The sequence below is a fragment of the Lycium ferocissimum genome, chromosome 9 (assembly GCF_029784015.1).
Source record: "Lycium ferocissimum isolate CSIRO_LF1 chromosome 9, AGI_CSIRO_Lferr_CH_V1, whole genome shotgun sequence".
In the NCBI taxonomy this organism is placed as follows: domain Eukaryota; kingdom Viridiplantae; phylum Streptophyta; class Magnoliopsida; order Solanales; family Solanaceae; genus Lycium; species Lycium ferocissimum.
Genome location: NC_081350.1, coordinates 36,169,937 through 36,186,728, shown reverse-complemented (window position 1 = coordinate 36,186,728; position 16,792 = coordinate 36,169,937). Strand labels below are relative to the sequence as shown.

Below are 16,792 nucleotides of genomic sequence, written 5' to 3'. Positions count from 1 at the left end.
ATAATTTGTACAAGTTTTTTGGATGGAATAAAATAGAGTTTCTAACAAAAAAAAAGTTTGCCTTATAAGGCAAAGTTTAATATTTTATATGCCCCCTCGTACTTTTAGTTATGTTTAACTAAAGTCCGCCGGAGTTAATTATTGATTTAAAGATATCATTTCATTAACTTTGGGGCGGACTTTTATTCCTAGTTATGCTTTAGGATCAGGCATAACTTTAACTTTTTCTTAAAGATTGTATCTTGGATCCTAGGTACATACACTCCCTAGTCCCGTCCTTAGCGCTAATGAAATTATTTTTTTATTTTATGCTTGAGCGGGGTTCGAACCCGTGTGAAGCATTTCATGTATTCGCTCATCTTTCCAAAACAAAGGGCAAAATTTAAAGCACCACAAATATGAAGGGCAAAATTTAAAGACCACAAATTTGAGTGGCAAAATTTAAAGACCACCCCAAACGAAGGGCAATCCGTGCAAAAAAATGACTTAGACGGACGTTTTCATGGGCTGAGTTATGAACCATCAATCTTCATCAACAAAAAACATTTGTTGATTCAATTAATTCTACTAAAATATATGTTCAGATTATTATTTTGGATATTAGTTACAAACTGACAATCAACATTTATTAAATAATATTTTTTTCAGATTCTGTCAATTGTTCGTAGTTTAGAAGATTACACATAAATTCAATATCTTGAATAATAGTCAACTTAGCCTCTTATACATCTGTATATAATGTCTTTCTCATAGTCGCAAAGGTATCATACCTGCATCTAGCAAATCCAATCAAGTGTTGGGCTTTCATGTTCTGTTTTTAATTTTGATTTTTTAAAAACGCCTCATAAGCATGCCTCTAAAAAGAAATGAATTCAGGATGCATCAACAAATTGTACAACAAACTTTGTTGATGCTATATTTTCTATTGAGTTACAATGGAGCGCAAGGAGAAGAAAAGCTATCCAAATTAGAGGAGGCAGAGTTAGAAAAACAACTAAAACTTTTGAATAAGCCAGCGGTCAAAACAGTTAAGGTACTTTTTTTGATTTAGTTGTACTCGTAATGCGCTAAAGACACTTTATTCTTATTTGATAATATCACTTTTGTAGAAGAAAAACAAAAGCAGCAGTCCTCTATCACACGGTTTTTGGAATCTTTTGTTGTGCTTGAAAATTGATCAAACTGTCTACATTACGTCTCAATTTATGTGATATTTTTTTAGTCAAATCTAAAGAAAAATGACACATTTTTATATTTAGTAATAATTTAATTTTAAACTTTTCATTTTACACTTAATGAGGTGATTTATAGCACATAAATGTGTGGCTTATTTTAGATCTAATTTCAAAAAAAAATTCTTTCATTCTTAAACTTCGTATCCATTAAAACACTTTCACATAAATTTGGAGGAGGAGTAATTGTTTTACATTTTATATTGCAAATTGGAGACACCCACCTATTTTGACTTTTGAAAGTTAGATTTTATATATATATATATATATATATATATATATATAAAAGGAGTAGTGTCTTCATTTACTAACAATTGTTTCCGTGAGGTTATTTTGTGTTTAATGGTACATTTTCTGTAACTTAGGTTACTTATTATATGTTAATTTATTTACAGACTAAATATGGAGATATATATGATTGTGTGGATTTCTACAAACAACGTGCATTTGATCACCCGTTATTGAAGGACCATAATTTTTATCCAAAGGTATATCTCTACTCTCTTTCCATTTTATTATCATTTTTTTTAATAAGGATGATATTGTTGACATGCAATTATATATTTGGTTAAACAGATGAAACCTACTTTATCTAGGATAAAGAAAAATTCAAATTCCTCAACAGTTAGTAGTTCATCGACAATATGGTCAAAAGATGGAGGATGCCCTTTTGGAACTGTTCCTGTTAAGAGAATTACGAAGGATGATCTTATAAGACAAAGACGTATGCCACAGCCAGAAGATGTCACATTCGACACTCAATTTGATGTTGTAAGATAATTTATGCCAATTTACTCCTCCGTCTTGAATAGGTCAAATCTAAATACGAGAATCCATTATTATACAACAAAACTCATATATTGTTGTCTATGTCTAATGCAGAGCAACAACAATAGTGAGTCAAAAGGAAGATATATTTCTTCACAAGGATATAAGGTACATGACGATGATTTTTTTATGTTCTCATTTTTTTAGTTGTGTTTGCTTGAGGGTTAGTTTATAAGGCGAAAAAATATAAAATACATATCTTTTATTCGTATTGCAATAGCTCGAACGCCAAATGAACCAAAACAATGATTTGCGGGAGAGCCGGAATGGCAACTAGTGTATACAATCCATGTTAAAGGCGGGCAACATAGTGGTTCTCGACTAAAAATTCAAAAAGGGTCAGATATTTTACAAGTTGGTTGGAGAGTAAGTTTAATATAAACCTTTATGTGCATTTTGTGATTTTATTGTTTCATGGAAGAAGGAGACACGCTAACAATTGAATATTGTACTTTTAAGATGTAAATTAGAAACTTTATCAGTAAACTCAATATTCAATAATCATAACGTCTCTATTTTGTGTTTTAGGTGGACCCAACATTATATGGGGATACTAAAACTAGGCTTTTTATACACTTTCGGAAAACTTATCTTGTGTGTCTTGAAGATTTCCATCTTGATCTAGTTCATGAAACTAGTATATCTCTTAGTTTAGCTATTTACCTCAATTTTCAACAATTCATGTATGAGATATACCTCTCTTTTTTTAGGCCGGTAAAACTCATTGCTTCAATACACTATGTCCTGGCTTTGTACAAGTAGATAGTGAGTTTCCTCTGATAGATCATACCGAAATATGCTTTCTCACGTGGAGGGAAAACTTGGGATGCCACAATGTACATTGATCGGGTACGTAGGGATTCCACAATCCTTATTACTTTTCTTATTTAGAGTTTTTACACAGTTTATACAAGTATAGGGATTTTTTTCCCCCCAAAATTTGCTTATCTGCATAATCTTGCATTACAGAGTCTAAAAAAAACTATCTGTTGCTAACTTAACCCTGCCTCCCAAAAGAAAAAAAAATGAGAGTAAGAAAAAAAAAAAAACTTTGGCTCTTTAGGCAGGCCGATATTTAGCAAACAATACATTCTAAGTAAGAGGATTCACCTTCCTCTACTTCCATCTCCCCAATGTTCATCCGTCTCTTGTTGTTGAGGAGGTACCGAACCGACATCCACATTACATTTTTTTAAACAAGGGTTAGCCAACGGAAATTGGTGGCTATTAATGACTAGAAGCTTTAACCAAGTTGGTTTCGGCCCAAAGATCTTCGGCGACTTGACAAGTTTTGCTACGAATGTTGAATGGGGAGGAGTTGCATATAGTCCACCGAGTGTACCTAAACCTCCCATGGGCTCAAGTTTTTTTCCTATTAAAAACTCCTCTTATGATGGTTATTGTAGCGAAATAACAATTTTAAACGAGAAAGGAAAAGACGATCAAAGTAGATGAAACAATCACGCATCCGACAATCCCGATATGTACCAAGTTTTCTTTGAGCCAATTTGGCATAATTCGGAATGGAGGTATTTTTGTTCTTTATGGGGGACTGGTGAGAGTCCACATGTTTAGTATGAAAGACATTCTTCTAAATCGCTAAAAGGTAGAAGAAAATAGTTCATACTTTGTTGTATACTGTTGAATTTCATGTCGCCTTCCAAACAAATGCAGAAAAAAAAGCATTTCCTTATATTTTTCTAACTATTCTGTAACTTTCTATGCAATATATTATTGAATAACTTTCTTGAAACTAAATGGAGCTCTAGCTTACAGTAATTAATTTCACCATATTTTTGAAAAAAAACCATAGACATCCTCCATTTTAATTTATTTGTTTTAGTTTGACTGGGCATGAAGTTTAAGAAAATAAAGATTTTTTTAAAATTTTGTGGTTGTTAACTAAAAATATGTGTAATGTACCAAAATGTCATTTTATCTTGTGATATTAAACATGTCATGTGGAATGTTGAAACTAAAGAATCAGCTGAATTAGGAAAGAAACATTCATTTTGAAACGGAATAAAAGGGAAAATAAGAAATAGAGAATATTTGTTAAAATTTTTTGATTTTAAATGTTATTGTTGTATATGTTACATCATATATATATATATACGCAAAATTATTTCTTTTTTAGTCATTTTTTAATTTTTGAAATAATATAGGAATTTTCTCACCGGGTGTAGCTTTTTCAAAGAGGTAATTATTAATGATAACTATATGTATTTGTACTTTATTAATTTATTTATATTTAGTAGCTACGGTGATTTTATAAATTACCATTCGTAGCTAACCAAATACATATGACGTACATTCAAAGTTAGTGACATCGTACATGTGGCATCAAATACGTATGAGATACAATATTACATAGTAGGCTAAACTTAAAATACAAAAAGGAGAAGAAACTTATATAAAAAAATGTCGTTATTTGAACACAGGCGGGCAGTCTCGCCCAAATACATGCGATACACAAATACACGCGAAATACAATAATATAAGCATTATGTTCTTCGATATACGAAGGAGTATAAATAGAAGTTGGGCTCGAAAGACTCTCTTTTTGGGCCCCTAAAAAAAAATCTTTAACTGATTACAACCAGGAATTACACTCAATGACATTGAAAATGAATGTCTTAAATTTTGACCCCCGCTTATTGTTACGGTCCGCTTTTACGCTCGCGCATAAAAGCTTCTCATAACTTTGGCTTTTTATCGTGAACAAACAGAGTCGTAACCTAATTTATTGTATGGAAATTAGGAAACCAATTTAAGATATTTTTGAAAACCTTTTGTACCAGAGAAAGGATAAGGGTTCAGGTGATTCCCCGAGGAAGGTGTTAGGCACCTCGGTAGTAAGAATCCGCACAATGCGGTTGACCTACAGATCTAACATTTTTATGGCTAAAGGAGTATTCTTGTTTGTAAAATGTGTTTAAAAGAGTTATACGTATAATGTTTGAAAGAAGCTTATTCGTGACTAATTAATTTAGAAGAAAAAAAAAGTATATCTTATTTGGAAAACGAGCTTTAGGGGTGTTTTACTTTTGAAAATCATTTTTTTGCGGGCTTTGAAACAGCCCAAAAAGTCCACGGAAAACATTAGAACTTCTTTAAGCAATTTCCGGAAAATCATTGTGTTTAGCACTCAAAACCAAATTTTGAAAATTCGTTTTATGGGCTTAAGCCCATTTTTTGGGAAATGGTTTCTTACTTCTGAAAGAAGGTCATTTTACTTCATTTTGTTTTTTCATAAAAGATTGAGTCTTGGTAATACTTTAAGAGAATCATTTTTACATGTAACCAGAATGTGTTTTGTCATTTGAAATCCCTTTTGACCCTTTTTTCTGGAAATCATTTTGTTCGTCCTTCAAGCCAATTACATTTGCCAACTTTGAACATTAAGAAAAATGATCATAAGACATTAAATCTTTTGGCGACTACGATTTCCACATTTCCGCTTGAAGATTCAACTAAGTTGAAAAAGAAAAACCAAGTAAAGTGTTAATTTTTTTACAAGTCAAATACATAACAAAATGAAATAGAGTATAAGAGAAGGTTAGCTAATTGGGCTTAGCCCATTTCCACCTCTTCTGGTTCTGCTGCTCTTGTTGATCGCTACGGAGCTACCGGATGGGCTGACTCGAGGTAAGATTATGTTGGGCCTGACCCAACATAGAATATGGGATATGAAGAGTCCGTTGGACTCGTGTGAGAGGGTTCACGCATAAAATTAAGGGAAAAAATGGATTAGAAGTATGAATTTGACTCTTATCAATATACATACAGAGATGAGAGTAAATCAAATAAGTAATCATTCGAATTTAGTGAAGATAAACATGCTGTTACGGAGCATTTTGAAGCAGATTTTTTAGAGGACAAAAAGATTCTTCTTCCTTCTTATTCGAGTTATATCCTAAGTTGCCATTAAAGTAATCAAATAGAGTCTCAAAGGCATTCAAGACCATAATTTGCTGGACACTTTATGCTCAAAAGAGAAGCGCAAACACTTTTTAACATCTAATTGAAATGTTTCACTTCATAAGATCAACTGAAACAAGCTTAATACCTCTTTCAACTAGATTGCTGGAAATTACGTGGATTTAGCACATAGCTATGCATCTCAATTTTAAACACTTTTAAGAGCTTATTGACAAAGGCTAGAGTTCAACCATAATTACTTTAAAGAACTACAGACAAACATCTCAACCCCATTTGAAGCATACTTTCTTAAGGTAAATGAAGGGAGTACATAATTTATTACTTAACAAGACAAGACAGTAACTGTTCAAGTCATTTAGGATAGCATTGGAAAGAAAGGGAGAGATCTGGTTTAGGAAAGGAAGAAATTATTGTTTACATCATATTAAGCTTCATCTTATCAGCTATGATACCTCGAGAAAAGTCACGCTATGCAACTCACTGATACATGAAAAATATACCAGTGAATCACATCTTTTAAAAGAAAAGCTAACAAAGTCTAATTCAAGTAACATTTTAAAACAAAGGCTATCATGTTTTGAACAAGGAACGTCTAATTTGGAATAAGAACAGAGGCAAACCATTTCATACTCACTGTTAATATGTCTCAAGAAGGAAGCCAAACTTTCCTGGAAAATCATTTAAACTTAAGACAACTGTTTCCAAACAAACTTTAACTTGTTTGAGACTCTTGGCGAGAAACAAGAACAAGAAAGGAAAGAACTAACACTAAAATAACATTGACAGATAGTTTGAAAGCCACAGGAATCCAAATACAGAAAAAAGAAATAGTAACAGGAATTAAAATGCTGAAGGTACACAACACTCGAAAATCAGCACTCATTTTAAAACTAAATCATACTAAGTAAAGGAGGAAATAAAGGAAAATAACAATGCACTTAGGTATTTATAGTAAGCAAAAGTACAATTCGTAACTTATGAGGAAATATACAATAGAATTGAGTAACGTATAGTGAGTGGTTGCAATATAGTTATAGTTAGTATTAAGTGCACTGAGGGCCAGTTTGTAACAAACGTAATTACTAAATCTGGAACAAATGGATTTTCTTGTGGGAAGAATAGATAACTGAAGAAAAATAAGAGGAGTTGAAATAAAATAAAAAGGAGAATTAAGATTAAATGAGTTTTTGGGCCAATTGCTTGGAAAATTTATTTTACTGCTTGGACAATTTATTTTAATGCAAGTTGATGACAGTTACACCTATAAAGGAGAATTTATTTTATTGCATAAATGATCACTATAATCGTTAAATTAATAGCAGTGACTTTTGGGCTTTCTAAACTGAAAAAAAGAAGTAAAGATGGGTAATTAAGAAATGAATTTTAACTTTTCTAATAATTCATATAGATAGGAAAAATTGAGGAAAATCTCAAAAGATTGAGAAAAAAGATAAATGCTAATGGAGGTCATAAGCCAGAGTGCCACACATCACCTTATCTATGCCTGGCACATATTATATATTACTATTATATATAAGATAATGTGATTTTGTAGTCCTCACAATAATTTTCCAAATTTTTAAAAACTTTTTCATTAATTACTTTTATGTCTTAATTTTATTTATTTAAGTCAATTTTTTTTTGTTTTTAAAGTCTACTTTTCAAAAGCTATCGGCGGTCAACTTTTTGTAGTCCTTACATAATTTTCAATTTTTTTTAAAACTTTTAATTAATTACTTTTAGGTCCTAATCTTATTTATTTATGTCAATTTTTTTGTTTTTGTTTTTAAAGTCTACTTTTCAAAAGCTATCGAACCTCCTACCTCATTTTTCACGTTCTTTGATTTTCGATTGGTGCTCGATATCCGCATTTGAGCCCAATTAATCCGAATAATTCGCACCGCATCGCGCCTATACAAATATTCGGGGAGCGCTTCTTCCAAAGATTTTTTTTTTCCATATCCATGTTCGAACCCCTAATCTAGGCCCGATGCACAAATCGGTTCAATCCGAATTTAAACAACCGATTCGAAATAATTTAAAATTCAATTTGATAATAAAATTCGATTTCGATTTACAAATGCAATTGTAAAATTTACGCTAACGGTTCGGATACGGTTGGCTTCAATTATCAACCGAACCGACCCGAACAAACCAAATTTATATGCCACTAGTGACTAGTATGACTAATATTCTAATAGTCTAACTATATATACGCTTAATACTTAATAGCGAAGCAATATTTATTTAACTTCAGAAGTGGTGCAAATGAATGTCTCCGTATGCACACCTTGCATTGATATTCACTTGTTGGCCTCAAATTTTTTCATTTTGGTCTTTCATCTTTTCAAAGAGATGATAAGTTAATATAAAATAGCTCAAAGCCATCTTTGTCTTTTGGCCATTGCCTCCACCCATGGCTTTGTTTGTTCTTTGATCTTAGCCTATACAAATTAGAGTTTTTTGGTTTTTTATTTTTTTGAGGATGCAAACTGAGTTATTATGCTTGTCTGCTTGCAAGTTGTAAGATGCGGATTATTAATTTGGTATATGTAATGTGGTGTTGGCGGATTTGTATGCTTGCACAAGTTGTCAAGAAAATAATTGTTTTGCTATTTATATGCTATTATGCTTTATAAAATTTATAATTTTTCTTGGTTAATGTTTTGGTTATAAACTGCCATCAAATTTAGGATCTCATTATTTTTTGTTATGTTTACTCAAGATCGAAATGAAATAGTTACTTGTTTAAATTTCAATAAATTTAACAAATCGATTTGTGTAACCGAACCGAAATAATAAAAAACGAATCGAATTGAACTTAGAATGGATCGAGTTTAGTTGAGAATTTTAGAAAGTCAAATTCAAATTTCAACTCGATGATGTCCAAAAACCGAACCGAACCGATTGCGTAGGGCATAAAGCCTACCCTAATCCTAATTAAGATAGGAGCGAAATCCATAAAACAAGTTAAATTATGTATTTGTCTTAAAAGTTCATTAACTATGTATAGATTATTTATTTAGAACTAAATAACTTCAGAAAATTAGATACATAAGTTATAATGTCAAATTCGTTCCAAATTTGATTTGAATTAAATAATTTCATCAAAATGGAAGTTAAAATATTAAAGGAGTGGAATGAAAATTTTACTTTTATATAACTGAATGCCCCTTCCTCAATTGCTATAAAACATATAGGTTATTGTTGTTGTTGTTGTAAACTTGTACTAACAAAATTATATTTCTTTAAAAATATGCTTTTTATATGAAAAAACTTGCTGATGTCTCATTTCTGTGTATATATATATATATATATATATATATATATATATATATATATATATATATATATAGATATAGATATACAAGTAGATATTGATAGATTACACTTAGACAAAGACGTATATAGAATAGCTGAAGAAAAATAAATTGGGAGACCTTCTGTTATTCAAAAAAAATCTTTAAAAATTTGGCAGTCAACTTTTTCATACATTAATTATACTACCTCAAAATTAGCACTGGTAGAATTGTGTTTCATTATCGTAGTATGTTGTAGATTTATTCACTGATGCCGTAAATAAAAGTTAGTCCCTCTCAATCGCTATGGGTAAGAATGTTTGAAACCATGAAATCGAGAGAGATCGAACGTGTTCAATTACTTGTAAACTAGTGTATTTAAGATGACAGAGACGCGGTGTAATTAATAGGTATAAAAATTCTCATACAAATATAAAGATAAAAAATTTAATAAAAAAATAGAAAAGTACAAAATAAATTGACAATGAGTAGTATAAAGGTAAAACATTAATTCCTATATTTAATTTAAAATATTTTTCTACCAAGAATTAAAATTTTACAATTTATAATGCAAAAAAGTAGAATGAACATGCTAATAGAAATTGTAAATATTTGAAAAGAAAGAAAAAATATGGAGAAAAGGATAAAATAAAAAAGAATAAAGTTGTTGTCGTGTATTATTCAATGGAAGTAAAGAACACATGTTGAAACATCCTCTTAGAAATGATTTGGAAGAAATACGGGATTAAATTTTTTTTTTTTTTTTTTTAATACTTAATGCCTAGAATGATTTTTTTTTTTTTTTTTAGAGATGATAAGCAAAATTAATATAAAATAGCCAATAAAAAATAAATTATATATTTAGAAATATTATTCAAATGTAAAAACTTATGATGTAATCTATCAATGAATTTTGAACGATATAATCGAAGTTTACCTTGATAGAAAATGTTGTTGTTGACAGATTAACATTTGAATGTAAGAGGGAAAAACAATTATATCTAGATAATTCAGCATACCAAGCAAACAATTAGCGGATGAGATATGGTAATCTTTTGTACTCACTGCAATCTTTCCTTTCCAACTGCAAAAGAAAAGAAAATAATTCAAACCCAAATGCTCAATATAAGGATATTATATAAATATAATTTCTTATCTTGAACAACATAGCTCCAAAATTATTATAACTGCCATCTCGAAAGTATGATCGTGCTTTGCAAACTTTGTTCCATATCACTTTACATCCAGAAAGTTTACTGTAATCAAATTTACTTTGCAAAGAATTATAACCAAATACAGCTCCAACTCCATAAATTCCAAATAATGTGAAACATATTTGGAATCTATGGCCAAACACGCCTACTTAGTAGCACTAAATACAAATGGAAAAACTGGTGATGGTGCCAGTAGGGCATAAAATAACCAATTCCTCAATTATTCTCTTAAGGAAGCGTGAACGAAATACTACAAAACAAAGTAAATGAGTAATTCTTCATAATACTACAACCTATGGAGCACATACTTGTAAAGATTACAAAATTTGTTCATAAAATGAAAAAACCTAACGAAGCAAAAATTGAAATTGATCCAAAAACAAGCATACTTACATGTCTTTAAGGGTTGAAGTGTCATTAAAAAGATAGACCGAAAATTGCAAGGACCTGAACGCCCCTTCCTCAATTGCTCCATAAAACACTCTTGTCATGTAGGGGGGAACTTCCAACTTTACTTTAAACTGCATATGCAGTTGAAAAAAACTTGCTACGGTGTCTCATTTCTGTGTTGGGAATATGAATACATAGTGGTAGTAATTTTCTGGTCTGGACTCACGAGCATGTTTAATAGATGAAAAGGACATGACAAGGGGTTAAAAAAGATTCATAAAAGGCTTCCGCTAAAACATGAGGAGACACAATTCTGCCAAAGAAAAAGTAACTAAAACTTACTCCCTCCGGATTAAAAAAAAGAGTCCACTTAAACATTTATGAATTTCATGCAAATCACTAACTCCTTGACAAAATAGGTATTTGACTAAACTACCCTTAATTAAATAGGCATTGGGATTTGATCATATAACACTTAATAGGGGCAAATCTGGAAAAACATGGTTAATTCTTTCTTAATTTGATAAGTGACACTTTTTTTGACCCAAGAAAAAAAGGCTAAGTAGACACTTTTTTTTTTAATCCTGAGGGAGTACAAATGTACAGAAGATGAGGTAGAGATGCGGTGTAATTAATAGGTGTTAATAATTGATTTTTAATTCTCAATATAACACATAAATACGAAAAATAAGGTCAAAACCCCAAAAATCTGAGAAAAAAGAAAAATGGCTATTCTGATTGATAAGAGGTGCCACATCAGATTTTTATTTCCCTGCTTTACTCTATATATATAGATAGATACTCTATGGATCTGGTTTATTTAAAGTAAAAAAAACAAAAATGAAGTACCGTCCTATTATTCAATGGAAGTAAAGAACACATGTTGAAAGACAATTTCTTAGTCTTCTGATTTGGAAGAAAAATCCGGATTAAAATTAACCACAATGGCATTTATTAGGGCATTTTTAATACTTTAAGCAAAGAATGATTCTAGAATTTTATTTGTTTCCCATTATGGAGAAAGACAAACCTATATCATAAAGGAGCTTATAAGATTTATGAAATAATACTCAACTATAGAAGGCATTTTGGACTAGAATAGACATATTGATCATGCGCAAATTAAGGCACTTAGTTAATGTTGCCTCGTTGAATAATTATTTTAGAATTGTTAGTATGAGTACTCTGTTTTCTTATAGAAAAATAATAAAGCACCATTAGAATTTATATATTATCCATTGCCGTAACATGTTTATCAGACGCTATTTATCAGACAAACTCTTCCACTCCCTGACGTTATTTATCACACCAGTTATTAAAGAAGCATTAAAGTGTCATCAACTTTTGATGAGCAAATCCCAAAAGTCTGAATTAGAAAAAACAATACGATTCCTTACTTCTGAAACGTTTAGTCTACAGAACAGAAGGTATAATATATTAATTAATGCACTTGAATTCCATTAATTTCTTCATTATTACTAATTGAAAAGTCAATTCGTATTCCTGAAGACCATTTTATGACATTTTCTAATCTTATTCCTACTCTAATCTAATTGTCTCCTCAAATGCTATTTGCTTACCCTTTTCCATCAACATGGATATTTTTCATTTTAGCTTCCGCTTTCTGGTGTTAATCTGATTTGATTATAGGCAAGGATAAAAAAGAGGCAGAAGGCAGATGGATTGATTATAAGCATTCTTCTCTCTTTATTCTTTTTTTTTGCTTTATATGTTTGGAACGTAATAACACTAATTGTACTCATTGTTTTCATTTTTTTACGACAAAGAGGAAGATATTAGAATGCATGATCTTACTTATTGCTATATACATATCGTAATCCAATCTTTCAAAGGTATGGTGAAATCGAATTATGCAATATAAGTTGCTTTATATGTTTGATCTTTCTATCCATTTTGCAGGAAGAATTTTACTGCCTTAGTGTCACTCTGTGTCAGCCTACATCTATAAATGTTCCCTTATTTTATTTTTCCATTTAAGTTTGTTAATTGGTAGGTAACTATAATTCTATTTTCTTAAACTTTTATGCTTGTGAGTTGTGAGTTATGGGGTAATAATTATTTTCTTGAAAGTTTGATCTTCTTAGTTTTTCTACAATGTGCGTATGGATTTTATTGTTTTGAAATTTTGATCTTCTCTGTTTGTTTCAGCGGTTATGGGTTGTAATATTTTTAATTTTGATCTTCTTTGTTTTTGTTTCAGGTATATGCACTCAAAGAGAGTGTTACGGCTAAAAAACGAGTGGTAGGTTCTTATTTCCCTTATTATCTGTATTTCTTTCTTCTTCAATTTTCTGTAAGTCTATGAATTTTATGCATTTCACAGTTTTACTTTGTACACATTTATATAGTCAACTAGTCTTAAGTGTATGTGCGTTGCACGTGTGTATCGCGTGAATCAATAAATAATTTATATAAAAAAAATACATTTTTCATAATACAATTTATCTAAATGATGAAAGTGAATATTATCACACAGACATAATAGATGAATTCAATATTTACTGAACATCCAATCTATGAATTTAGTTAACTTAATTATATATTATTTGTAATTAAATATTTCATGTTATTGCATCTCACGTAATATTTCTTTCTAACGTTGCTCTTAATGTATGTTACGTTGCCTTATGTTATTTTAGTAGTTCTGTCATGATCTAAAGTTTATTATAAAATATTAATATTCCTTTTGAAAGTGTAACATATTGTAGTTGTTTATTATGTTTAAACACGTTAAAACACATTTTCATATGCAATTATCTTACTTTGCTCAACATTATCATACGTAATTTGAAATGATTTTAAACAAATGGGGTAGGATACATTGGGTAAATTTGAATCTAAAATCATCACAATAAGAGTCAAAATTTACAATATCTCTCTCGCTCTTAGCTCTTGATATGTCAAGATTCTACAATAAATACTTTGTTAAAAAATAAAAAAAAAATTAAACTACTTACAAAAGAGATTTATATTTATAGACATCTTTTCAACTATTAGTAAGCTAAGAGGACCTCTTCTTGTACGAAAGTTTTGCTTAGATTCTTACAAATTCAAGTCTAAAACCTCATCTTGAACACGTTAACCAAAGACCAAATAAAGGTTAAAATTACCCTAAACTTATTTCAATCATGTATGAACTTTGCCGATAAAAAAAGTCGATCAACATATCATGTTAGAATTTACTACTTATATAATAGCAAGTTAGATAGACATAAAGAGTACCTAATTGGAAATAAAAATAATGATTAAAAAAGTGTTGTCGTCGCGACTACAACAATATCGTGACTCAATAGTATTTTAGGATTGCAAACGATTTTTTTTTTTTTGTTGTTAATGTAATAATTAATACGACGATACTGTACTATGTATAGTTTGTAATATTGTTACAGAGTTAAAATATTTAAAAAAATAAATTATGTACTAGAATATAATTGTGTGTATTTTTACTTTTTTAGAAGAGTGACATTATTGTTATTATTGTTATTATTATTAAAATTAAAATCAAAAGTATTTGCTACGTCTTCTCAATTCTTCAACTGTGCCTTTCCACTGTCGTTTCTCTGCCATGGCATAGTCTCTCTATTTCTCAGTTGTCAGCCATCAAATTAAAATTAATTTCCACTGAAAAAGGGAGTAATTGCACAATATATACTTATATATTACCAATATATAGAAATGGGAGTTTTGAGGATGAACACTGCATTACTTAAATGTACTAAATGCTATGAGAATTGTACCGTATATTTGGGCTTAACTTAATATTAATCAACAGACAAGCGTATAGCAAACTTTTCCAAACAAAACCGCGTGTTCCCTTTTTATAATATCTGTATAACTACATCAAATTCCATTCACTCATCCGATGAACATTTTTTTTTTCAAGAACTTGAAAAAAGATGACCCAAACTGATGAAATGGATGAGTCTTTACCTCATTCAAAATTCATGTTAAATAGAAAAAATGTATTTAAAAGTGAACATTTAAAAAAGCGTGGGCTATATATATATATATATATATATATATATATATTTTTTTATATATATATATATATATATATATATATATATATATATGATATATTGAGCTAAAATAGGTAGACGAGATGGCCGAGAGACATCTCTAGGTAATTATCTCTTGTAACTAACATAACGAAATAGAAGGGAAATTTCATCTTTGTGTTGAACGTCTTCCCCGGAAAACTTCAATTTAAACTTTTACCCAGTTTAAAACAACAAGCTGAAAATTATCCATGAATTTACCTAAAACCAGAGATATAGTTGAATAGTCTACGCACTAGTTGTAGTGTTTTTTTTTTCCTTTTCATTTTTGGGCAATAAATAGCTGTTGAAGGAAAGAAGCAACTTGAATTTTGTTAACCATTTGAGGATGTATCATCCATCCATGAATTAAAATTAAATAGACTCATAGAATATAAAACATATAGCATATTTTGTTTTTCTTTTCGTTCTTGGGCATAAAATTGAGTAATAATTATTAATGGCGGAAGAAAAGCAACTTGATCTTTTACATAGTAATTATTCAAAAAAGTTCTATATATCAAAAGAATAAGACCCATAATTGCCAAACATAGCTTGCGTTTTCAGTTTACCAAACACAGCGGGTGTTTTTTTTTCTTTTCTTTTTCCAAACCCTGTCCAAAAGCATTAAAATACCAATTACGCCGATTTTATACACAAAAAATACCTGGGACAATCATACTGTTAAACAAATTTAGCGTGATCTTCTTTCCCAATTTTCTCCCATCCAAAACTATGCGATATTCTTTCCTGTTTTTTAACCACTTCTGATTGACGAATCCAAGCAATATCAATGTCTAAATGCACTTTGGAAAATCTTGATCCTGTTCCTTGTTGAAAATCTTGATAGCGAGCGTTTATATATTCTCCTAGGAGGCATGTTAATACTCAATCCCAAATGCCTATGATATTTTGCAGATTGACAAATTTTGTTTAAATAAGAATCTAACAAAGATTTGCACAATAGAAAAACCCGAAACAAAAGTATAAAGTAAAATCTATATATTTGTATATGTTTTCTCCACTATGAAAAAAGTTGATGATATGTATGTATAGGGCAAAAGGATAAGCCCCTTATCATCTGAAAACGTCTACCATCTTTAGGAGTAGTAAAGACCATAAAAGGCGACCAAATTCAACCATAAAGGTTGATCAAAATTCAGTTACAAAACATTTGGGACAATCAATTTATCTCATTAAGAAATCTGCCATTAAGGCTAATAAATTATAGAATTAATATTCTTATTTCAAAGTAGACGTTTGGAATAGTCCTTCTATTTTTGAGATATGAAATAGCAAATAATATTTTTCTAACATATCAATGCGCAATCAAAATCTCAAGTTTACACCATTGAAATTTAGAAATCATACACTATCAGAATCTTCTTTTATTAAGTGAGGCAGAAATGATATTAAAAAATGATACACGTATTTAAGCTTTTATCAAATAACATATGCGTAAAGGTATTTTAAATACATGTTCCTCCCCGAAAAAGGATGAATACGTTCAGAATTCTATCTCCTTTCTCTCTTACTGCTCTATAAATCACAAAGCTGTGTTCTTGTGAAAAATTCGAGTTTATTGTTGAAACTTGAATTAGGCTCTTTGAAATCTGAGAGGAATTCTAAAACTCATGCAACAACATAGCGAGGGCTTAAATTCCTTAAAGACAGAGACTATTCTATGAAAGCCGGTTTAGTTCTTCCCCGTTTATATATGGAGCCTATTTTTCTAACAATCAATCGGTTTAATAAGGCTACATTAAGCGATTAAGTAATGCAAGAACTCTTATATTGATGGTTTTATATACATGGCCCATGTATCCTAT

The 16,792-nt window shown here is 30.1% G+C and overlaps 1 protein-coding gene across 1 annotated transcript in view; it reads left to right on the top strand.

The window, feature by feature from the left end:
* The first annotated feature begins 821 nt into the window (after nt 1–821).
* LOC132069463 (protein neprosin-like) overlaps nt 822–16,792 on the top strand; it is a 37,256-nt gene continuing 21,285 nt past the window's right edge. The window contains exons 1-4 of the mRNA XM_059462808.1: nt 822–1,033; nt 1,628–1,720; nt 1,809–2,003; nt 2,115–2,168. Of these exons, the coding sequence (XP_059318791.1) occupies nt 851–1,033; nt 1,628–1,720; nt 1,809–2,003; nt 2,115–2,168 (525 nt within the window). The 5' untranslated portion in view covers nt 822–850. The remainder of the gene's footprint in view (nt 1,034–1,627; nt 1,721–1,808; nt 2,004–2,114; nt 2,169–16,792) is intronic.